We start from the raw sequence: 24,536 nt of genomic DNA, 5'->3' as shown, positions 1-24,536 counted from the left end.
AAAAGGATCTGTCACTTCTGGACATGTTTTTCAATGCCATATGTTATCTCAAATATCCCATAGACCTCTGTTTCTTAAGATAGCCCATTATACCACATAGTGTAGAGAGAGGAAAAAAGAGATGACCATTGAGGGGAAACTGTTTCCTTTCCACGTGGTCATTTGGAGCACAATTAACATGATCCCATTCAGTTGGCATGATCCCATTACTTAGAGTGCAGAATGAAGTGGCTGTAGCAGAAGTGGTATATTTTGTTACATTGGTTGATCAAGGCCTTTTTTCAGTGGAAGCCCAGGAGCACTGTGTGGTTAAATGGCTTGCCCGGAGTTGCACGGTAGGCAAATAGAGACTGAAGGACTCAAACCTGGGACTGCTGAGTGAAGCTGGTTACCAACTGATTGCTTTAATCCTCTGCATATTTCTGTGGACAGTAGAACGGTATGAATTTAATTAGTCATCACAAAAGAAAAAGAAAACTGTAATAATACTGTCAGCTTTATTAACAATATTCATTCAGCTTTCAGAGAGGTTCAAAACAAGTTCTGTAAACTGGGATATCCTGCTGTCAGAGAATAATTTGACTAGAATAGCAGCAGTTCGCCCACAATTTGCTTCCAGAAGTAACAGTAATTTGAAATAATGTATTAATACAAATGACAGCAGTGGGGATTGCTTTAAATAGTAAGAGAACATACACGTCACGGGTTTTGTATGTTTAGGTACATTAAGACAGCTAATCTGTTCGTTTTCTCAAAAATAAGTACTTTTTAAAGATGAAGCTGAGTGCCAGTCAAAATGCATAATTTATCTGGTTAGCTATGCTTGTCATGTGTTTTTTTGAGGAACAGACAAAATGGGTTTTACCTCTTCATTATGGGAAAAATGTCAATCATAATGAAAACATTTTGTTTATGTACTTGTAAACCAGGTAAGAGGCCTAGCCCAAATGTAATTTCCAGCCACTTCCCAGTCATAATGCATATACAAAAATTTCTGAGTTAAAAACAATGAACATTTCTTAGTCACAAGTGAAAATAAAGTAAAAAGTTATGAATTAACATGCAAAAAATATTGATAGTACATTCAACTCATGTTTTCATTTTAAGCTCATGCAACAGACTACATTGCAAATTCAGTTGTACAGTTCATTGTATTGTAAGTTATACAACTTGTTTGGTTTTGTCACAGCAGTTCTAAAACTTTTTAGGTAGGCAGTTTTGTTACATAATTGTCATTACTTGCAGTTAAGTAGAAGCTAGAGAGTAAAGGTATATATATTTAACATAATTATAGCACCACTAACATTGCCAAAGTTAGGCAGATATTGAGTTTTTTTTAGTACATGTTAAGAAAACCATGATAAAACTGGTATAATGGTAAGTGATTCCAGTTACCAAGTACTACTTTCTTGAAATATTTTTCTCCAACTGCATTCCGAGAAGCTGGTCTTTGGAAGGTGACTTGCGTTAATGTTATATTCCTCAAGGTTGTACAGTGAGGGTTTTATTTTCATTCTGTTGGTTAAAAACATTCAGTGGCACTTGCAGTTATTAACTACTGTACATTTTTTTACAGTAAAGTGCAATATTTGATGTCATGTAGATAAAGTTAAATAATTTATTGATAGAGGTCTGTATCATATTTGTGTTTTTACTTAATTTTTTGGAAATTAAAGGTTGGGCATATGTCACATATTGAAATAGTATAGCAGGCATTGAGTTGATTGACTTTGTAATAAATTCTGCATGTACTTTAAAACAGAGAGCTGGGTGTAGCAGCAAACCTAAGAATTTGTAGAACTAAACTTGTGTAATATAGTTGCTTAAGTCTATTACTTGTATTGGGACTATGTTACCATCGAAGGAAACTTTCACTGAACGGCGAAACATCAAACCCTATTCATTGAACATTTATTAATCGAATGTCATTTCACCGAAGGTGTGAGACGGGGAAAGTAACTACTTGGCTAACAGTTCCCCGTCTCCTACACTGCAGTACTTCAAACTCCACCTAGGTGGGGAGATTTTCCCCCACACCTTTGCTAACTATATATGCCAAGATCACACTACAGTGAGGGCAAGGGCTTTGAGATACTGGAGTGTGAGAGACAGGGAAATGTTGACCAAGTAGTTACTTTCCCTGTCTCAGCATTCCTGGAAATGAGCATTCGATGAATAGGGTTCAGTGTTAAGCCATTCAATGAAACTTTCATTCAACGATTAAAGATAGGCCCACTTGTCTTCTCATGTTTTATTCTATTTTTTTGAGAACCAGATGGCATGTTTAAAGTTTTAGTAATATTAAAGGTGAATTTATTCTTAATTAACTAGTTGCAAACATTTGTGAAATCATCTGTAGTCTTGGTTAACTTTCTTCTTTTTTCCATACCCTATGAATTATCTCTTTTGTGTAGGGTGTTGGAGTATTGGGAGAAGAATCTGATGTTCATAGGCAAGAACTAGACTAGCTGCCCTTGTGAACAATTCTAAACCCTGTTCTTGTCTGTGAGGTAAATACCATAAACATTATACCATCTCCTAACCCGAATACGTTGATAGGTAGTACTAGGCAATCTACCCTGAAGGGCCATTTTAAGCCTAGCCAGTAACCTGATGATATAATCAAATGCTCTACCTTGTGTCTTTGAAGTGAAGAAGACCTTAACCATTATCCCCTTAGGGATGCAGACAATTTCTTATTCACTTGTGGCTTCAGTACGACATCATCATATGTTAATTTCAACATGAGTTGCAATTTAGAGTAACAGTTTCTTACTCACTTGTGGTTTCAGTACTATATCACCTTCATATATTAATTTCAACATGAGTTGCAGTTGCTCCACCAGCAAAGAGTACCCAGCAACTTGAAATTAGTACTGATGCATTTAGAGTGGAAAGTAGCACATGTTCATAAATAAATACTAGGCTAACTGCCCTTGTGGAGCATTTTAAGTCTGACCAATTTCTCTTTCAAAAGTGAAACTTAAAACCCTGTACCTTGCATTTGTGAGTTAAACACCTTAACCATTATGCCAGACCCCAACATGAAGAGGAAGAGTAACTGAACCCTGCAACACTCTTGTAGTAAACATACTAATGTCAGAGTAGGCAGTTGTGTTTTGAATGATATATGTCCTGTTTGTAAGATAGCTGTTGAGACAGTTTACTAATTGCTGTAACTTTCTCATTAAAATTGGACAGTTTACAGTTTCAAATGATTGTTTCGAAGGCAGTGAAGATGCTTTTGACTACTTGTTCTGTATGTCAGTAAATTAAATTTGTAACTGAACAGATTTTTGAGAGAATCCAAGCTGTTGAAAATCATTGCAAAGGATGTGTTTATTGGTATGCTTTTTATTCCCCACCTCTAGCACTACCACTGGAGCTGAAAGGCTAGTGACTCCACCTGCACCCAGTCAGCCCATTCCAAGATGGGAATCCTTGGGCTAGTCAAGAGTCCAAAAGCTCTGTGACTGTTCTCTACTCCGGACCAGCAATCAAGGAGACTCCATCCTCACCACTGACTCTGTTGAGGGACAGTCACTAAGAGCTAAGATGGAGTCACACAGTATTTTCAGATACAGCTTCCTGCACCAAGCAAATTTGCCTTAAGAGCATACAGGGAGCACGTTCCAGACCTGGAGCTGGACTCTCTCTCTCTCTCCAAGCCCACACAAAACACCACACTGACCACCTTGGAGCTCTTGTCCCTGTTCCCAATAGCTGACACACACACTTACCCACCTGGGAAAAGTTGGCACAGATTTACTAGCTGTTCTTCTTTCTGCCCAGACTCTGAGGTAATCAGATGAACATCATTCAGCTACCCTAAGGCTGTTACAAAGGGTACCCAATTGTATTGTGTAAAATAATACTAATACAAATAGTAGTGTATGAGGCTTTCAGGAGCAGCTACAGTGCCACTAAAACAAGCACAAGTACTCTCAAGATGTTAAACGTAGTCTCTAAATGACTAGCCACAATGCAAGGTATTAAAATATTTAAATATAATTAATAAAACAGAAGACAGGAGAATATCGAATACAATAAACAAAAGTGTTTCAACCACAAAGATAAAATAATACAGTTGGATAGTTTCTCACAGATAAAGAAAAGAATACTAAGCTATTTTCAACTAAATGTCCTTGACTAAATAAAGAATGAATGTTCCCTCACTACTTACTAAAGCAGGTCATGCCCATGTGTGCTGAATGTCTTAACACAGCAAAAGCCAGATTATGTGTCTCTTTTTCTGTGAGGTTGTGTGAGATATATATTGTGTGAGATATATAACCAGTAAACATTTTGGAAAAATGTAAACCAGCTACTAAAATCCACCCAAAAGGCTACCCCCAAAACCAACCACCCTTGACACTAAAGTTCCCATCGAAACACAGTTCAGCTCCCACTTTGTGAACTCATTTCTATCCTTAGTATCACAGGACAGTTCCTTCCTCACTATCCCCCCAACACAAATAACACTATTACAAGCTTTACCCTCAAAACAGTTTCCACCACTGCAATCAAAAGCATGCTCTCCAAACTAAAAACCTCATCAACAGCAGCCGACCTACTCCCCAGCTATTTCTTGAAACTCACAGTAGATGCTGTTGCTATCCCAGTCTCCACTCTCATAAACAGATCACTTGTTGAAAACTATGTGCCCAAACTCTGGAAAATATCCTACGTTGCACCCATACATAAAGGCTGGACCTCCACTGAACTTAATAACTACAGACCCATTGCTTTACTCTCCCCCCTGGCCAAAATCCTAGAAAAATGCATCCATAGCCAGATGCTAAACTATCTCCTAGACAGCAACATTCTGTCACCTACTCAGCATGGTTTCACACCTGCCCATAGTACCACTACAGCCCTCCTCTGCTTCACAGACACAGTAAACCGTCTCAAAAATGTAGGCCTACAAGCGTCAACTCTTTTTTTTGGATATGTCACAAATCCTGCTAAACAAACTAAACCAATATCATCTATCAAATTCCACTCTTACTTGGCTCCAAAGCTACTTAACTGAGAGGTACCAAGCTGTGAAATGGGAAAATTCTCTCTCTCCTCATCTGCCCATAACTATAGGAGTCCCACATGGTTCTATCTTAGGACCACTACTATTCACAGTCTTCACAAATGACCTCCATACCTCCACACAGCATGCATCTATAATTCAGTATGCAGATGACACCACCTTAGTCTGTGCTGCACAAAACATTCCCACCCTCCTGCAAACAACTCAACTAGCATTCTTTGACGTTGAAAACTACCTTACCAAAGCCTAACTTATCTTCAATCCAAAGAAAACTCAGCTTATGATTATAACCAGTTCTAACAAAAACACTAACAGTCAATTCACTATCTATTCCACAAATGCTACTCCAATTGCTCCAGTGGCACAGGCTAAGCTACTGGGAATAACCATAGACTCCCACCTAAAATTTGATAGTCATCTCAACCTAACTATTAAAATAGTACATGCCAAACTGGGGTCACTCTACCGTATCAAACCATTTCTTACCAACAACACAAGATCAGCCATTGCTTGCGCCCAACTTCTATCCACCCTACTCTATGCATCTCCCATTCTGACTAATCTCAACAAAACTGAACTAAGCAAAATGGAAGCCTGCTATAACAGAATTGCCCGCTTTGCTGCAAATTGCTCATATAGAACTCATCACTGTACTGCTTTGAGACAGCTCCACTGGCTTGAACTGCCCAACCTCCTAACCTACAATCAGCTGTGCCTCTGTCATTCTATCTATTACCTCCCCAATAAGTGTCCTGCCCTCAAAAACCTAGTACACCACTCAGCCAAAAGGTCTCTTGGATCATCAAGCAAACTACTACTAGAAGTCACCAACAGCTACAATAGCTTTGGAGATGCACTATATAGTAGTTCAGTGGCTAAAAAATGGAACTCTGTCCCTACTAGCATTCAAAACACATCATCCAAAGCCTCCTTTGAAGACCTCATCAGGCAAAATCTCAAGCAAAGTAGGCAGAGCCATGATTGCCCCCCAGGCTAGTGAAAGCGGATAACATATACATACTAAATCTAGAGCATTTGATAATAGTTTTCAATCTTACTCACAAACACTGGCTAATCTACAATGTATGTACTGTACCTGTGTACTATATATGTATTCTACCTATGTTCCAAATTTCAGCTGTACACCACATATCTATTAATTACCTTTATTTTTAAAATTAATATTTTTTTTGTTTGTTCTCTCCACTGTAACTGTTTATGCGCCGCATACCACTGTAAAAACATGTCTATTGTAATTTGTGTGTATACTGATCATGTCTAAATAACTAAATGTGTCTGTAATTTTTCTTTGTGGAGCTTTTCTCCCCGGGTCTCTGCTGAAAAAGGGCCTTTTCGGCTCGGTCAGACACCCCCAGTTAAGAAATTTAAAATAAAATAAATATATCCTGCTTGCTAAGATCTGTGGCAGTATCTGAAAGTTATAACATGCTTTCAAACTTCCACCCTTCCAGGGTTCTCTGATAAACATACACATTTGATCAGTTACAACAATCCAGTCCAATATACATGCATACATTATTTCTGTCCAGCAGGACCTACTGTTGATGCATTTTTAACACAAGTAACTTTACAAATATATTTTAACTCAAATAGCTGTACAAATCAGTTTGATATTCAAATACCATACAATTCTAGCTATGCTGGCATATAGTCTTTGCAGTCCTCGTACTACGGCTAGACATTCTTTTTCTATAGCTGCGTAACATTCCTCCTTGAGTTGGAATCTATGGCTAAGATATACAATTGGGTGCTCTTCTCCCTCTGAGGAAACCTGGCTGAGCACAGTCCAAGCCCCATGTTTCGAAGCATCCATCTGCACAACAAATACTTTGCTGTAACCTGGACTGGCTAATATATGGGGTCTTCCCAAAGCCCCTTTAAGCTTTTAGAATGCCTGCTCGCAGGCTGGAGTCCACACTACCCTATCTGACTTGTTTTCTTTGTCAGATCTGTTTTCGCCAGATCCCCCTCAGATTCCTCCTGCCATCCACTGCGCATACTCCCTATCATGGTAAGGCTTCATCATGTTAACATGATGCAATTTGTACCCTGCCTAGCAAGTTTGTCATGTAATTAACATTATTGACCTTCCTTACTCACTTCAGAGAGTCTCTCCCAAGCTGCCTGTAGCTTATTCTGTTTGACAGGAATGAGCACTATAACCTGCTGACCAACAGCATACTCTTAGGCTCGAGCATTCCTGTCATACCAGACCTTTTTCCGCTGTTGGGCTCCTGCCAGGTTGTCTTGGGCCAAGCCCGTGAGCTCCCTAAGCCTTGTCATGAGGTTTAGGGTATATGCCAAAACAGACTCTTTGTGAGATTCCCACTCACCCTTCCATCATGAAGCAGTTCTAAAGGCCCCCCTCACCCTGTGTCCAAACAGCAACTCAAAGGGTGAAAAACCTGTGGATTCCTTGGGTACCTCTCTGTATGCAAACAGCAGTTGAGGCAAATATTTGCCCCACTCTCTTTCAAACTGGTCATCAAATGCCTTTAGCATGGTCTTTAGTGTAGCGTTTAACCTCTCCACAAGACCATTAGTCTGGTGGTGGTAGGGGTGGATTTTAGGTGCTTCACCCCATAGCGCTTCCACAGACAAGCCAGCAGATCTGACATGAAATTGGCACCTCTGTCAGTCAGTATTTCTCTTGGGAAACCTACCCTGCTGAAAATCTGACAAAGCATTTGCCACATTTTCTGCTTTGGTAGAGGATAGAGCCATCACCACAGGTTATCTAGTAGCATAATCTGCTACCACCAGGATATACTTCTTTTTGGAACTTGGGAATACCCAGAGGCCCCACAGTGTCCGTAGCTACCCTCTGAAATGGCTCCTCAATCACAGGCAAAGGCATCAAAGAATCCTTGACCTTATCTCTTGCCTTACATACTTTTTGGCACTGCTCACAGGTACTGCAGTACCCTGTTACATACCTTGCAATTGCAGGCCAATAAAAGTTTTGCACAATACGTCTCTTGGTGCACTTTATACCCATATGACCTGCAAAAAGAATGTCATGGACTATGGCTAGAAGTGCCAGATGGTGGGCTTTGGGCATTACCAACTGCTGTATTACCTCACCCTCTAGCCCTCCCTCAGGTGTCCACTCTCTGTACAGTAACCTTTTTTTTTCCAGTATACAGTCTCCACTTGTCCTTGATAATCAGGTGCCTACTTGGCTACCTCCCTCAAGCCTCATAATGTAGGGTCAAAAAGCTGAGCCTGTCTCTATTCATCCTTTGTGACCCTTCTTGGCTCCCTTTCCAGCTGAAGCCCAGTCTCTTCTGACATCAGTGCCTCACTGTCAGCCTTGGTACTACCACTCACCTCTGCCCTTGCAGTCACCTTGTCCATGGGAACATCAGTACCTACCAGCATCTGTGGTTCACTTTCACGCTCACTGCTACAGGTTAGCTCACTCAATGAAATAGCATTCTTAGCTGTCCCAGCTTCAGGTGAGGGGGTCTAACTGTGTCTCCCCCAGGCTACCTGACCCACATGCCTGTTTGCAAGCCTGAGTGAGTTTAACTGCATTCACACAAGTTTCTGTATTATCATAATCATTCCCTATCAGGACATCCACAAGGATATCCACAAACACACTTACCTGCTTGCTTCCTTTTCCACCGTCCCTATCATGGTGAAGAGTCAGGATCTCCCTCAGTTGTTGGCACTGTTTCTCATTTTCTTCGGCCTCTGAATGCCATAGTCTCTTTTCGACCTGCAAACACCGCATTCTCTCTTCGACCTCCAAATGCTGCAGTCTTCTGTTGATTCTACTTCCAAATGTTTTGTCTCCAGTTTAAATCTGTTTAGCATCAGACAGAAAGTTCTCTGAGGAAAAGGTGAACTGTCCTGTTAATGAAGACTATATGTGTCCCCATCACCAGCCTGGTTGTCGTCTGGGTTGCTGGTCCATGCTGCAGCTGTGACGAAGGGGCTGGCATGCACCAGTCCTTTTGGCTTTGCACACCTTGGCCAGCTGGTTCTTTGTCATCTTGCTATAATCCTTTGCTGACATCCTTGCCTGCTTTTCCTGACTAAACTAAACTAACAGACATAAAACTGTTGTGAAAATGAAACTCTGTGTGTTTATCTTGTGGTTGCTGAGAGTACACACACCTTCAGTGTTAACTGCCCACAGCGACTGAAGTTCAATTAATGACCCACCCAGCTACCACCGATATATGATGGGTCCCTACTCTGGGCCAGCAATAAAGGAGACTCCATCCTTACCACTGATTCGGGTGAGGGATGGTCACTAAAAGCAAAGATGGATTCACACAGTATTTTCAGATGAAGCTCCCTGCACTAAGCACAGTTTCCATTACGAGCATACAGGGAACACACTCCATACCTGGGGCATGACTCTTTCTCTCTACAGGCCCACACAAAACTCCACATTGACCACCTTGAAGCTCTGTATCCCTGCTTCCCTGTAGGTGATGTGCACACACTTGAATATTAGAGTTTCACACGCACATGTACACATCTGGGAAACGCTGGCACAAATTTACTAACCGTGCCCATTTCTGCCCAGACTTTGAGGTAATCACAATGGGTACCCTATTATACTGTGTAAAATGAATGCTAATACAAATGGGTAGGGTTGACCAAAGCAGCAAGGCATTCAGTAGTGGCCACAATGTCACTAAAACAAGCATAAGTACTCTCAATATGTTAAGAGTATCCTCTAAAGGACCGACCACAATGAAAGGTATTACAATATTTAATGGTAAATAATGGAACAGAAAACAGGAGAATACTGAATACAGTGTACAGCAGAGTTTCAACCACAGAGATATAAAAATAATACAGTTGGATAGATGTTCTTCATCTCACATTGCTGCAGTCCTTACATATGGGTAGTCCGCTGTCCTCGGTCGGCCCGAATACCAAAGTATTAGGCTGACGTCGGTCAAGGCGCTTAAAACTGACATCAGGACGTCAGGGTACAAAAGCGCATGACCGACGTCATATCCTCAGTCTTTTTTGCCGCATGGTCCGATGCAGAAGCAGCGTTGCAAGTGCCGTTCGGCGTTCTGAAATTTTTCGAGTTCGGAGTTTCAGACCGAATCCAAGTTGGCTAAGTACCCCGTTGGGGATTATTTTGGTTTTTCTTGCCTCAGTGTAGTACCGGATGTCAGAAAAAGTGAATAATTGTATTTCTTGTGGGAAACAGATACCGCATAGGGATTATCATTCTTTGTGCATTCCTTGTTTGGGGCCTGAGCACGACGTAGTCGGGTGTCGCTTTGTGCTAGGTTCAATAAGTGCACTATTGCTTAAGGTTAGATTGTGCTAGGCTGGTCTTCGTAAGCGGTGCAATTATAATATGCCGTCGGATTCTCCGGCGCCGTATCCACGAAGAAGCGCAAAGACAAAACAGTTAAACCTAGGCAAGATGAGTCGTCCGCCCGGACGCCGGTTCTTTAGAGGCTTCAGTGGAACCGTGGGTCCGACGGAGACTTCTTTAGAGTCTCAGGGGAGACTTTAATTTTGCAGGATGTGGCCTCTCTTGAGGCAGGACAGGCTGAAGGGGCTTCTCAGGTTACTGTACTCCCCTCCCTTCCCAGGGTGGTTAGGCCCTCTCCTTCTGTTTCCAAGGCTTCTCCGAGGGCAGGCCAGGTTTAGCTTCTGTTGGTGTCACTCCTAGTTCAGCAGGGTCTGTGCCTAAGAAGCACATGCTTAAAATGGCAGAAGATTTGATTACTCTGATTAGAGGTTCTTTTCCCCCTCCTGATAAGAGGCCTAGGGTGGAGCCAGAGTTGGGAAGTTTTGAACAGGCTTCAGATGTTTCAGAGTCTTCGGCTGAAGACTTGCAGGAGTACTCTCCTTATTCTGATTCTGATGCAGAAGATTCCACTCCTTCTGCTTCTCCTCCAGAGGATTTTTCTTTTTCAGGGACACTTCACTCTATGAGGGAGCATTTTAAGTGGGAAGGTCAAGACTTCTCTGATTCTCGGAAAAGGCTTAGGGAATTTTTGCTTTTACCTCAACATAGGCCCTTAGCTATACCACCTGTTCTGGATGTTGTGCAGGATGTGTTTTCAGAGGCTTCGCTAATCCTGATTCTCTGCCTCCTGCGCCTGTTAAACCAGATAGGTATTACAGGGTGCCTGAGGCTCATAAATATCTTTATAAGAGTCCTAGGGCAGACCCAGAAACTATTAGTCAGGGACCCAAGGGTGTCAAGGCCTCTGTTGTAAAAGATCCGGTTCCTCTAGATAAAGAGGCCAGAGCTTTGGATAGATGGGGAAAGAAGGTCTATACTTCTTCTACCTTAGCAATGAGGGCTTTGAATTGCCAGTTTCATATGTTGAAATATCAAAACTTTCTTCTTTCTCAATTGAAATCTAAGGTGGATGCTCTGGCAGAAGGCATTGAGTGTAAAGAATTACAAGATTTGGTGCATGTCTCTGAGCAGGTTGGTAAGCATTCTTTACAATGTGGTTTTGATGCTGTGCAGGCCTCGTCTAGGGTGGCTGCCACTGGTTCAGTTCTTCGCAGGCACGCCTGGCTGAAGGATCAGAATTTTTCTGACCATGTTAAAACAAGGATTTTGGATGCTCCTTTGCAGTCTGAAGTGTTGTTTGGTCCACCTGTGGAATCAGTCTTGAAGAAAATGGAGGACAAGGCTAAGTCTATGCAGACTGTTAAGGATTTTTTGCAAGTTCAGCCTCCAAAGTTTAGTAGGAATTGGCCTGCTAAGGGGTGGACGATCCTTCTTATGATTCTCAGTCTAGGGGTAGATCTAGACGTGGTAGGGGCAGAGCTCAGAGTTCCTTCAGACCTAGAACAGGGAGTTCACCTGCACAATCTTCGAGTGAGGGTAGGGGCCAGTCCTTTCGTAAACAGGCCCAATGACCTACTTTTCAGCTGCCAGATCCCTCTTGCCTGGCAGCACCTTTGGGAGGAAGGTTGGCACTTTTCAAGGAAAATTGGATTTTAATTACCCAAGACAAATGGGTACTGGATATCATACACCGAGGTTACAAGTTTTATTTCCATACCTTGCCTCCTTTCAAAGGCATGCCAGACGTTCCTCCTCAGCAAAGACTAGAGGCTCACAACCAAATTTCTCTTCTACTTCAAATAGGAGCTATACAACCGGTCCCTCTGCCAGAAGTGGGCCTAGGATTTTATTCTCGCCTGTTTCTAGTACCAAAGAAAGGGGACACGTGGAGACCCATTTTGGACTTATCTATCCTCAACACATATCTGGACATTCCCAAGTTCAAAATGTTGACGTTACAGCAGCTTTTACCTCTGCTGGGCAAAGATCACTGGATGGTGACTCTGGATCTCAAGGAGGCTTACCTTCATGTTCCTATCAGGCCCAGTTGCAGGAAGTATCTGCTTTCGGGCTGGGACTTTTCATTATCAGTTATCTGCATTGCCCTTTGGCTTATCTACTGCGCCCAGAGTGTTCACGAAGGTTCTGGCTCCAGTGGTAGCTTTCTTCAGGCTAAGAGGAATACAAATCTATCCTTATTTGGACGATTGCCTGATTCTGGCTCAAGGAAAGGACGAACTTCTTCATCATTTACAGTATGTGATGGCAGTGTTAAGATGCCTAGGGTATTCTGTGAACGAAATAAAGTCCAGTCTAGTACCCTCTCAGGACATGTGCTTTCTGGGTGTGAGACTGAATACAGCATCCCAGATGGCCTTTTTGACCCCGGACAAACAAAAGAATCTTTCTCTTTATTTCCATCAATTGTCTCGTCAGTCCAGGCTGACTGCAAGGACAGTCCTTCAAGCCTTGGGGTTCATGGCATCTTGTATTCTGGTACTTCCCAATGCCAAACTGCATATGAGGAAGCTACAATGGTATCTCAAAAATGTATGGATGCAACACTGCCAAGATATGGACACTGTCATTCAGATAATACCTTGCATTCAAAAGGAATTTTTGTGGTGGGCTCAGGAATGTCACCTAAACAAGGGACTCTCTGTGACCCGACCAGAGGCGAGTCAGATTCTAACGACAGATGCCTCAGACAAAGCTTGGGGAGCTCATCTAAATGGAAAATGGGTACAAGACACGTGGCCTGCCAGACTTCAACATTTACATATCAACTTGAAGGAGATGTTAGCAGTCCAATTTGCATTGATAGCTTTCAAGGATTTACTTCTTCCAGGGCAGGTGTTGATTCAAACAGACAACACAACTGTCATGTGGTACATCAACAAGCAAGGGGGACACATTCATATCCTCTATGCAGACAAGCAATGATTTTGTGGGAGACTGCTCTCAGTTTGCAGCTAAATCTTCAGGCAAGGTTTCTGCCAGGAGCACAGAACTCCTTAGCAGATGTGTTGAGCAGACAAATTATGGATCCCCACGAGTGGAAATTGGATCCTCATGTATTTCAAAAATTGACAGTGTTATGGGGAACTCCAGACATAGATCTGTTCGCTTCTCCACTAAATTACCAGCTGCCAAAGTTTTGCAATAAAAGGTTTCATCCCACAGCTTGGAAAGTGGATGCTCTCTCATTCAATTGGAACAATCTTCACGTGTATGCCTTTCCACCACTGCCTCTTCTCCCAAAGGTACTCCTGAAGGTCAGACAGGACAAGCCAACCATGATTTTAATAGCTCCGGATTGGCCTCGACAGCACTGGTACCCATTACTGAGAAGTCTGGTACGGGAGCCTCCATGGCCTTTGCCTTCGATTCCACACCTGCTGTCTCAGGAGAACAGTCATTTCCTCAATGTCAAACTTCACTCTCTACATCTAACAGCCTGGCATATTCTGTTTTAAACCCTGGAGGGTCTCAGCTTCCACAACAAGTTTTGAATGTTATTTTGGAGGCCAGAAGGCCTAGTACAAGGAAAGTTTACGCAGATAAATGGAGGAGAATTTTAATTTGGAGTACAGCAAAGGACTTTGATGTTTCTAAACCTAACTTAAGTGTTGCTCTTCAATACCTTACTGAGTTATTGGACAAAGGTTTGTCCTTCTCCTCTATAAAGGTTCATGCTGCAGCAATTTCTGCTCACTATGACTGTGACCCACCATTATTTTCTCATCCTTTGTTTAAGCAATTCCTTAGAGGGGCAAAGAATATAAGACCCCCACGTAGAGCTCCTACTCCTGCTTGGGATCTCAATTTTGTGTTGGAGAAACTCACTCTACAACCTTTTGAGCCTGCAGCGACTGCCGAGTTGAAATATTTATCATGGAAGACTGCTTTTTTGTTGGCCATTACATCTGCGAGAAGGGTTTCTGAATTACAGGCCCTTATGGCGGTTGAGCCTTTCTTAATTTTCCACAAGGATAGGGTGTCTTTGCGTACTAACCCTTCCTTTATGCCTAAAGTGGTTTCTAGTGTGGCTTTAAACCAAACTATTCATTTGCCTACTTTTTATGCAAACCCCAAAATAAAGGGGAGAAGATTTTGCACACTTTGGATATACACAGACAGTTGCGATATTATTTGAACAGAACTAAAGGGTTCAGGCAGTCTCAGCAGTTGTTTGTTTCATTTGCTTTGTGTTCTCAGGGCAAACCTGTTTGAAAACAAACTATTTCTAAGTGGATTGGTTTTTGTATTGCTTTCTGTTATTCCCATCATGGTAAGGAGATTCCAACTGGGATTAGGCCTCATTCCACTAGGGCTACTGCCACTTCTACAGCTTTTTAAGGGGGGTGGCTACTAAGGATATTTTGGAGGCAGCTACTTGGAGTTCAGTGCATACTTTCTCTAAGCATTACCACCTTCCACTTTACTCTAAATCTAGGGCTGGATTTGCCACTGCAATTTTACAGGGCATTTTGGCAGCTCCTAATGCTTTATAGTTTTGCCATCCTCCCTTACCTCTGCTTTGGGATTCTACCCATATGTAAGGACTGCAGCAATGTGAGATGAAGAACATAGTACAGTTTTGTACCTACCATAAATGTAGATGTTCGACGATCCACATTGCTGCGGTCCCATTTACCCTCCCTCCTTCCCTCTGTAGTTAGAGGTGGTTGTGTGGTTTGGGTTGTAAATATTGTAAATATGGTTAGTGCAGGGGTGGTTGGTTGTTTTTTTGCTGTTTTTTGGCTTTGCCCTTTCTTTTTAGGGCCTTCTGACATCTGGGGCAAGAAAAGGCTGAGGATATGACGTCGGTCATGGGCTTTTGTACCCTGACGTCCTGATGTCAGTTTTAAGCGCCTTGACCGACGTCAGCCTAATACTTTGGTATTCGGGCCGACCGAGGACAGCGGACTACCCATATGTAAGGACTGCAGCAATGTGGATCTTCGAACATCTACATTTATGGTAGGTACAAAACTGTACTTTTCTCACAGATACAGAAAAATTCTAAACTAAATGTCCCTGACTAACTAAAAAAATTACTGTTCCCTGTCTACTTGGTAAAGCAAGGCAAGCTGATGTGTGCTGAATGTCTTACCACAGCAAAAGCGAGATGTCTCTCTCTGTGTAGATGTGTGAGATCTATATACTGTCAAAATCTTTCCCGATAGGTTCCAAAGTGCTGTGAGAGTTCCAAAGAAACCAGATACTCGTTAAGAGGATGCCGTCACCTCTGGTCACCTGACTCTGGTACGGAACACACACAGAGCTTTCCTAAAATCTGTGGCAGCATCTGAAAGGTGTAACACAATTTCAAACTTTCCACCCTTCCAGAGTTTTCTGATAAACGTAGACATTATCAGTTACAGCAATACAACCTAATGTACGTGCATACATTCTTTCTGTCCAGCAGGACCTACTCTTGATGCATTTTTAACACAGGGAACTTGACAAATATATATTTTTTAACTCAGCATATGTACAAATCATTGTGATAGTCAAATAGAATTAAATTAAAATTCTATACAAAACTGCAGGTAGCTTTGCTGGCATATATGCACAAGTACTGCACTAATCTTCCTGACACAGATGACACTATGTCATAACATCACAAGCTCATCCGTTCCTGCCCAGGAATCTCTGCTAATTAATCTGCTGTTTATGAGAATTGGATGCTAGGGAGTGGGGCAGCTTGCCTACCCACTCCCCCGCTTCAGCTCGATTTTTCAAGCTGTGCTTAGTATTGCCTCTGAAGGGAAGCATTCCTTCACATGCTGAATTTCTTTTGGCTTACTGTGCAACTTGGTGTCTATGGATTATAAAAGTGTAGAGTGTTTGGAACCAAAAAGACTGACCAAAACAAATGAACATCAGAGATTTTAGCTCTTATAAATGCTCTCATTTCTCTCAAGCATCTGTAGTCCCTGAGACCTCTTTGAGTGTTTACAGACAACACCACAGCAGTATGATATATATAAACAAGCAAAGAGAATCCAGATCTTACCCTCTGTGCAGACTTGCCATGGTAGGATTGGATATAGCTTTTCAGCAACATCTCACTCTGCAGACATCTTACATACTGTCAGGGCAAATTTGTGCGGCAGACAAACTGATCAGAACCAGGGCAGACCCTCACAAATAGAAATTAAATCAGGGAGTCTTCCAATAATTGGTCCAACTCTTGGGAATACCTTGAATAGATCTCCTTTTGCCACTGGTTACAACAGTCATTTGGCAAACTTCTTACCCAGGACTCTATGCAAGTAGGCCTGGAAGATGCATTTTCTTTTCCTTAGGAATGTTCCTTTATGCTTTTCCACCCTTCCACTAACATACAGCATCATTCTGGAGATTTAGGACTCCCCAAAGGTCATAAAGGTGATGCCCTTCTTGCCCAAACAGTGATTCTGTCTTCTTTTGGAAATGACCAAGCTTCCTCTCATACTGGATTTATTCCCACTTGGAAGTTGCCCTGAAGGCTTTGAAAGCTGGTTAGTCATTATATCCTTAGCAGGATCAAAACCCATTTAGTTTAGGCTACTGCAGTAGTGATCATTTGAGCATCTGCTGTTATTGTATGTTTACTTGCACAACTCTACTTTCTTTTAATATTGTCAAATGATTACCTTCTATCTGCACAACCACTTTGATCCATATCTATCACTTTTGCCATTCTCTTTGGTATTGCAAACATAAACATGTTTAAAATTGAAACTGGTAGTGGTATATATGAAGCCAGATCTGAAGGGTTTTAATCTTATTTATTTAATAAAGCCACCACAAATTTCTTCTAAGATGCTGGTGTTCACTCACTTTAAATGTTAAACAAAACCTTCCATATTGTTCACATTCTACCCTCATAACTTTGAAACTTCTACAGGAATAACCTACCTATATTGGCTATTAATTTTTTACTCTTATCTTACTCTAACCTGGCATAGTTATATTTTCCATAAATATGTCCCTTTGTGCTTTTTCTTGATTTCCCAATTGCTCTGCTTTATGGAAATGTCCTACAATTTCCAAATTAGTTCTAATGCCCTTAAAGGGATCAGTGGTTTTATTTCTGGTCATAGACTCCCTAAATTTGGTAACAACCCTTTCTATTTTTAGTTGCCTGAGTCACTGTGGTAAGAGTTTTTGTACTCTGAAGTGGTTATAAAAACTACTTGCTTAACAGCAGCCTTTGTAAATTCATGCATATAATCCAAATATCCCCTTTTGTTCCCTTTAGCACTAAAGAATTATTCCCTGAGATTCCTATTTTGCAATACTTCAACGTTGGATAATCCCTCTAAATAATTCCTTTTACTTATTTCCCATATCTGTCTCTCTCTGTTATTTCTACAATATTTTAAACTCTGTGTTAATTTTATCCCATTCCCTAGCTATCCTTTCTGATTAAGTTTCTGTGTTCTATAATAACACTCAAATCATTTCTACTACCCATACTTAAATTCCTCTCTTTACTAGATAAGAGGAAAAGTGCCAGTACCTCTAGTACATTCATGATAAGTTTATCCATTTTATTTATTTATTTATTTATATTTGTTGACCGGGAGTATCCGACTGGATGTAGGTCCATTTTCAGCAGAGGCCTGGGGAGAAAAGCTCCGCAGTTAAAACAAACAGACAGTAGTTACATTGGATTACATAGCGATTAACAATTTACATAGCAATTACTTACAACATATTTACAAATGAAGAACATAGTACATCAGTAGACAACTAGAATCTTTATCTGTGAAGTACATAACAGACATTAACAAATGTTACAATAAGAAGTTCCTGCTGCATAATAAGTACTAGGCTTATGAGTATCTGAGCTTGCTATAATCAAGGTAGTTAGTGGAGTGGAAAGAAAGGTAGTGGTTGGATGGGGTGGGTGATATTAAGAGTGGGAGTTGCAAGGGCATAGCCAGCATGTTTTTAGCTGTGCTTTTAGTAAAGTTTTGAAGTGGGTGCATGATGGTATGGAGGTAATTGTGGGTGGGAGGGAGTTCCATAATTTGGCTATGGCGCAAGAGAATAGTGCTTCACCAGCAGAGTTATTGGCTTTAGTGATCTGCAAGTGATTTTTTTGCTGGATCTTAGTGGTCTGGTGGTGTGATAGGGATGGAGTAGATTCTGGAGGGATGAGACATTTAGTGGATGGTTTACTAGTTTGTGGGCGAGTGAGAGTTGATACCGTTGAAAGAGGTGAGGGAGTTCAAGCCAGCCCAATTCAGCAAGTGAGAGAGAGTGGTGACTACGGTAGGATGCCCCTGTGGAGAATTTGTTGTAGCAGGTCTCAAGCTGGTTTAGATTGCATTGTCTTAGGTTGGTATATATTGGAGAGGCGTAAAGTAGGGTGGAGATAAGGTGGGAATTTGCTATTGAAATCTTTGCTGCTTTGGTGAGATGTTGCTTATTTTTGTATAACGCTCCTATTTTTTTGTGGACTTTTTTTATGATCATGGATATGTGAATGTCAAATTTTAGTTTGTCTATTTCCACTCCTAGCAATTTGGTGTGTTCAGTTGGGTATATAGTGGTGTTGTCTTTTGCTGTGATGTTAAAGTGAGAGTTGTTGTGAGTATGTTTGGTGGGTTGAAGATGAGTAGTTTAGTTTTGTTTGGGTTGAGTATTAATTGGGCATCGGATAACCAAGTTTCAACAGAGGAAAAGACTTCCTGTGTGACTTTTTGCAGTTTGTTTATTCCGTAGGTTATCTCCTAGACCCTCCTGGTTTTCCCCGTGTACTCAAGGGAACTTGTATTATAATCTTTTATCCATTTATAACTGGTATACTGCTCCATCCTTGCCTTTGCTGTTTTTTTACCTGCTTATTTTTTTTCTTTCCCTTTTGAACCAGCTTGTTTGCTATTCATTTTTCCTTCCATGTGCTGTACATTATTTTCTTCAGTACTTCCCTGCCCTTCTGTTTTTGCCTTATTTATTTCTTCATTTTCTCCGTTTTCCTTTCTCTTTCTGTTTACCCCTCTCTCCCCTTTCCAGCTGCTTCCTAAACTACATGTTTATTCTTTAGGTTATCTGGGAAAATTCTAAAGATACAAATGAAAATGGGACATGTTTGCAGGCGTTTAATCTGGTTCAGCTTGAATGACTGTAGCTTTGGTTCAGCAAAAGATTGCTCTATTTTGTGTGCAGGAATACCAGAACCAGGTGGAGGAACTGCAGCTGATGGTCCGACAGCTGGAGGAGGATTTGGCTGCTGCCCGCCGGCGCAGTGATCTTTATGAATCTGAGCTTAGAGAATCTCGACTCTCTACTGAGGAGTTGAAACGTAAAGCAACAGAATATCAGCAGAAGCTCTTAAAGGTAATTTTATTTATATTGTACATGGATACTTTATTGTTAAAACAGTTGTATTATAACTTCAAGCATATTAGTAATGATTAACCAATAATGCAGCTGATGTACTATGTCATGTTTCCATTTTCTTTTTGCACCTCAGTGATCCATAGTCTGCAAGAAGACGTGTATGTTATGCATTCTTGTATCCGTTTATGTTGATGGAAACATTAGCATCTGTTTTACCCCCCTAAGCTTTTTGTAAGTGAGGTAATTGCTCCAGTATGCCTTTGTTGATTTAATTTATCCCTGTTTAGTTTAAAAGGTGAATTCGTTCATCCTTTGGATAAGACATTAAACTGAGGTCCCTGCCGCATGAATTGGTGGTAGCTCAGATGGATGTAAAAGATCACACGGCACCTATCGAATAGAGTAGGGAAAGTTCCCTGATGCCATGGCCAAACTTCCCCTAGTACAATAAATACCATTTCTGGTCTTCCCTGAAAAGAGGCTACAAGCCTCTAGTGGGGCTAACTTGATCAGCAAAGGATAAATAAAATAAATTAATAATTATCAAGATTGTTCAAACAAGGTTTATAATAGAGGAGGATGTATTTGGTACAGTTTGTCACAGCTGTTTATAGAAAACTTTCATAAACTATTGCCATTTGGTTTTAATTGGAGGTGATTGATTAACTGCTTGCTAACCTATTGCCTTTTATTTCTGTTCATAGTCTGAAAAGTCTAAAAGTAACAAGACACATGTAATGATCTTTAGTATGTGGGTAGAAAATAGGTGATGTTAAGTTGTCCAATTTCGCCTTCGTTCTTGGACCTCGGCTCCGACTCTGCCACTTTCTATAGCTCGAGAGCTCTCTACTGGCTCGAGGCTACCCCTTATCCCAGAATTCCCAGCACCAGCTACCTAGATCTCATTTGCCGCTTTAGCTGCGAGATTGCGATCAATACTGGCTCAGGCTTAGTATAATTTTGTGTCTCTTTTAAACTCAGATATTGTACTTAAAATTTGATATAATTCTTCTTTGGTAGTAGTTTGTAAATTTATTTTACAGTAAACCCCCTTATCTTGTCCTTCTGATTTTACTTTTGTGCTGTATTGGCCGTCACACCTTAGTCACAAGGCCTTCTGTTATTCCCTGAACTCGTTTAACTTAGAGAGTCCCCTCCCCCTTCAGGACAGCCGTTTAAGTTCGAGGCTGTCGTTTAGGGTCTTTATTAATTTTTAGTTTTTCTATTGAAATTTTACTTTTACTAAAATGTCTAAGGAAGTTAAAATCTCTGGTTTTAAAAAGTGTGACTCATGCTGTCAGAAGATGTCTCTGACAGATGGGCACACTAGTTGTGTTTATTGCTTGGGGGCTCTGCACCTGCAGGACTCTTGTGCTATTTGTCATGCCTTTAGTCCAAGGGTCCTGCAGGACTGGAAAAACAAGCTTATCCTCCGTGGGTTATTGAAACAGGATTCTCTGGCTAAAGCATCTCAGCCAGTGAAATCTTTGAAACCATTCAAGTCGTTGGTTCCATGTTCGGAACCAACCTGTGAGCTTAATGAACCATGTGTGACGGTGCTGACAAGACTACCCCTCCATCTGCTTCAGCTGTTACTTCGGAGCTACAAAAGAGCTAGATCTTCTTCTTTGAAGCCGTTTTGCTCAGTGCCACAATCCCCATTACTTAATAAGTCCAGTCATCACTCATCTTCCCACTCCTCTCGATCCTCGAAGTTATCGGATCAGGATGTGGAGAGAGTGGTCAGTAGGTTGCTTAAGTCACAGGCCCTTGCTAAAATGCTTTTGATCCCACCTCAAAAGGCTTTGGCTCCATCTGCTTCGATTTCAATTCCTCCTCCAACTATACTTAGTTCGGAGCCAGAGTGCATGGACTCCTATGGTGGTTCCTTCGGCTCCGATGTCATCCTCATCGGCTCCGACGTTGACTCCAATTACCTCGATTCTTCCTCCCATCGAGGTATCTAGGCGCCGAAGCTCTCTCGTCGGCTCTGAGGGGGGAAGTGGCATCGGAACCTTGTCGACCCCGCTCTCCCTCTCAGAGCATCAGCTCAGTTGAGCTCAGCTCCCACATAGACCTCGGAGCTGTCGCCCTCGGCGCAGGGTGGTATTCCTGTCTCTTTGTAACTGGAGCCCTCCTTGTGTCGAGACCGTGACGCTTTTGAGGTCATGCGGAGAGTGCTGTCCCCACAGATGGCTCCACTATTGGTTCCATCGGCTCCGCCCCCCTCAGTGCCTGTGATAACCTCTGCTCCTCCTCCAGCCCCAAAGCATAGGGAACTTATGCCCCAGGACACTCCATTGGGTGAACCCTCTTCTTCCGAAGCCTCCCCAGAGCTTTATGAGCAGGCTCTCCGGAAGAAAAAGTGCAAGAGGAAGCACCTAGACTCCCCTGAGTCTGTCACCTCAGATACAGACCTGGATGAATCGGAGGTGTTCCCCAAGGTCCCCTTCTGAAGATGTTTCCTTTTCGGACATCCTGGAGATTCTCAGGCAGAGGCGTAGCTGGACTTCTTTAGCCCCCTCTGAGGACAAGTCTGTATACCTGGACACATTTGGTTCCCAACCTTCCACCTCCTGGGTGTCTCTGCCTTTTGATCCTCTCATGTCTGTAGTGTCTTGAAAAGCTTGGTCAGCTCCAGAGTCAATGGAACCTGTCCCGAGGAGACCCAATAAATTCATCACAGCTCCCAAAGAGAAACAATTCTTAACTAAAGGTGTCCCAGTTGATGCCACAGTGGTAGCAGCAGCCACAAACAGAGAGCTGAAACCTCCTCATCTGTCCATACACCTGATAAAGACTCTCGTATGATGGACAGATATGGGAAGCAAATGTTTTCATCAGCGACCTTCTCCCTTAGGTCCCTGAACCATCTTTCCCATTTTACTAGGCTTCAGAGGAATCACCTAAAAGTGCTTGGAGGTACCCTATAAGATCCCACAGCTGAGGGAGCTTCAGCCAAGGTAGCTACCCAGCTTGCGACTCTTAATTCAATAGTCAACTCCTCTATGAAGTTTATTTCATATGCAGCCGATGGAGTGAGTAGAGCTGCAGGAACAGGAGTAGCACTTAGGAGACATTCTTGGCTGCAGCTCTCTCAGTTTGCGGAACCTTTCAGAGCGTCTTTCAGCAATACCCCCTTTGATGGCTCCCCTCTCTTTGGGCCTCAGGTGAAAGACATGCTTACTAGGTGCCAGCAGGAAGGCAAGATGCTCCCTGATGTCAGAGTCTGTTTTTCCTCTCCTACCAGACCATACCCAAAAGGTCAGAAGGGTGGAAAGATGTGGTTTTGAAAATCCCAGAGGCCGTTGCCTGATGCACGTGGTAAATTTTCCCCCAAGGGCAGAGGGGGGAATAATGGCAGATGCCACCCTCGTGGCAGAGGGGGTCTGCAAAATCAGGGTGATAGGGTTTGGAAGAGAACGTATATCTATCAACATCCCTGAAGGGATGCCCAACTGCTCAACTCTGGAGGCAGTTGGGGGAAGGCTTTCATTGTACCCAACTTCCTGGCAAAATATTACAAAAGACAAATGGGTATTAGCCATTATATCTGGAGGTTACAAGATTCCCTTTCATCAACCCCCTTTTGTTTCAAAAAAATCCATCCCAGATGTTCCACCCAATCTAAGGGATCAGGCAGTCACAGAAGTTTCAATACTGCTAGAAAAAAGAGCCATCCAGGAAGTCCCCACAGACCAACTAGGATCTGGAACTTACTCAAGATTATTTTTAATGCCCAGAAAGACGGGACTGGAGACCAATTCTGGATCTCAGCAGGCTAAACAAATCTGTACAAAAAGAAAAGTTCCGGATGATAACACTGCAGTCCATTCTCCCTTTTCTGGATCAGGACAATTGGATGTGCTCCATAGATCTTCAGGACGCGTACTATCATATAAAAATGGACAGACAGTCCTGGAGGTTTCTCCGCTTCCGGCTAGGGGCCAGTCATTACCAATTCAGAGCTCTGCCCTTTGGTCCTCACCACAGCCCCCAGGGTGTTCATCAAATGCATGGCAGTAGTCACGGCTCACCTGAGACATCAAGGATTCCAGGTGTTTCCTTATCTGGATGACTGGCTCCTCACTGCTCCCACCAGGCAACAACTTATAGAAGCACGAGATTACACCATCACATCCTGTGCTCAACTGGGCATCACAATAAACTTCGAAAAGTCTGCCTTGTTGCCTTGTCAGTCTATTACATACATAGGAGCAAAGCTTAAACACAAGAAAAATTATTGTAAAATTGCCTCAGGAAAGAGTTTCCATTATTCAAAAACAGGTGTCACTTCTCCTGAGGAGCAAAAAAATTCAAGTCAAATATGTCCTTCAAGTTCTAGGGTCCATGGCAGCAGCCATTCTTCTAGTCCCCTTAGCACGCTTTCACATGAGAATCCTTCAGTGGCTTCTTTTCACACAATGGTCCTTCCAGGAATTACCCATGTCTCACATGATGCTAATTACGGAATCTTGCAAAAGACACCTTTCCTGGTGGATGGTCTCGTCTCCCCATAGTTTCTCAGGGCAGACCTTTCATGGAACCCCATCCAATCACCACAGTGACCACGGATGCTTCCCTGATAGGGTGGGGGGCATTATCTAGGGAAGACAGTCCAAGGCACTTGGCAACCTCATGAGTACAACTTGCACATCAAAGTCCTGGAGATGAGAGCGGTGCTCCTAGCGTTGCAAGCTCTTCAAGACTCTCTCCCTTCTGAGACTATTGCAGTACAGACGGACAATATGTCAGTGGTTTGGAACATCAACAAACAGGGTGGAACCAGGTCTTGCCCCTTGTGTCGAGAGGCCCTCAGACTGTGGCAATGGG

At 42.3% G+C, this 24,536-nt stretch overlaps 1 protein-coding gene across 1 annotated transcript in view; it reads left to right on the top strand.

Moving 5' to 3' along the window:
* The window catches only part of CIT (citron rho-interacting serine/threonine kinase), a 3,433,971-nt gene that overhangs the window by 1,232,546 nt on the left and 2,176,889 nt on the right, over positions 1-24,536 (top strand). Inside the window, exon 13 of the mRNA XM_044069760.1 lies at positions 19,530-19,700. Within this exon, the coding sequence (XP_043925695.1) occupies positions 19,530-19,700 (171 nt within the window). The remainder of the gene's footprint in view (positions 1-19,529; positions 19,701-24,536) is intronic.

Source organism: Protopterus annectens, chromosome 4.part0, assembly GCF_019279795.1.
Source record: "Protopterus annectens isolate FY-2018-M chromosome 4.part0, PAN1.0, whole genome shotgun sequence".
In the NCBI taxonomy this organism is placed as follows: Eukaryota; Metazoa; Chordata; order Ceratodontiformes; family Protopteridae; genus Protopterus; species Protopterus annectens.
Note: the sequence above shows the minus strand (reverse complement) of the source record. Positions and strands in the feature narration are given on the sequence as shown.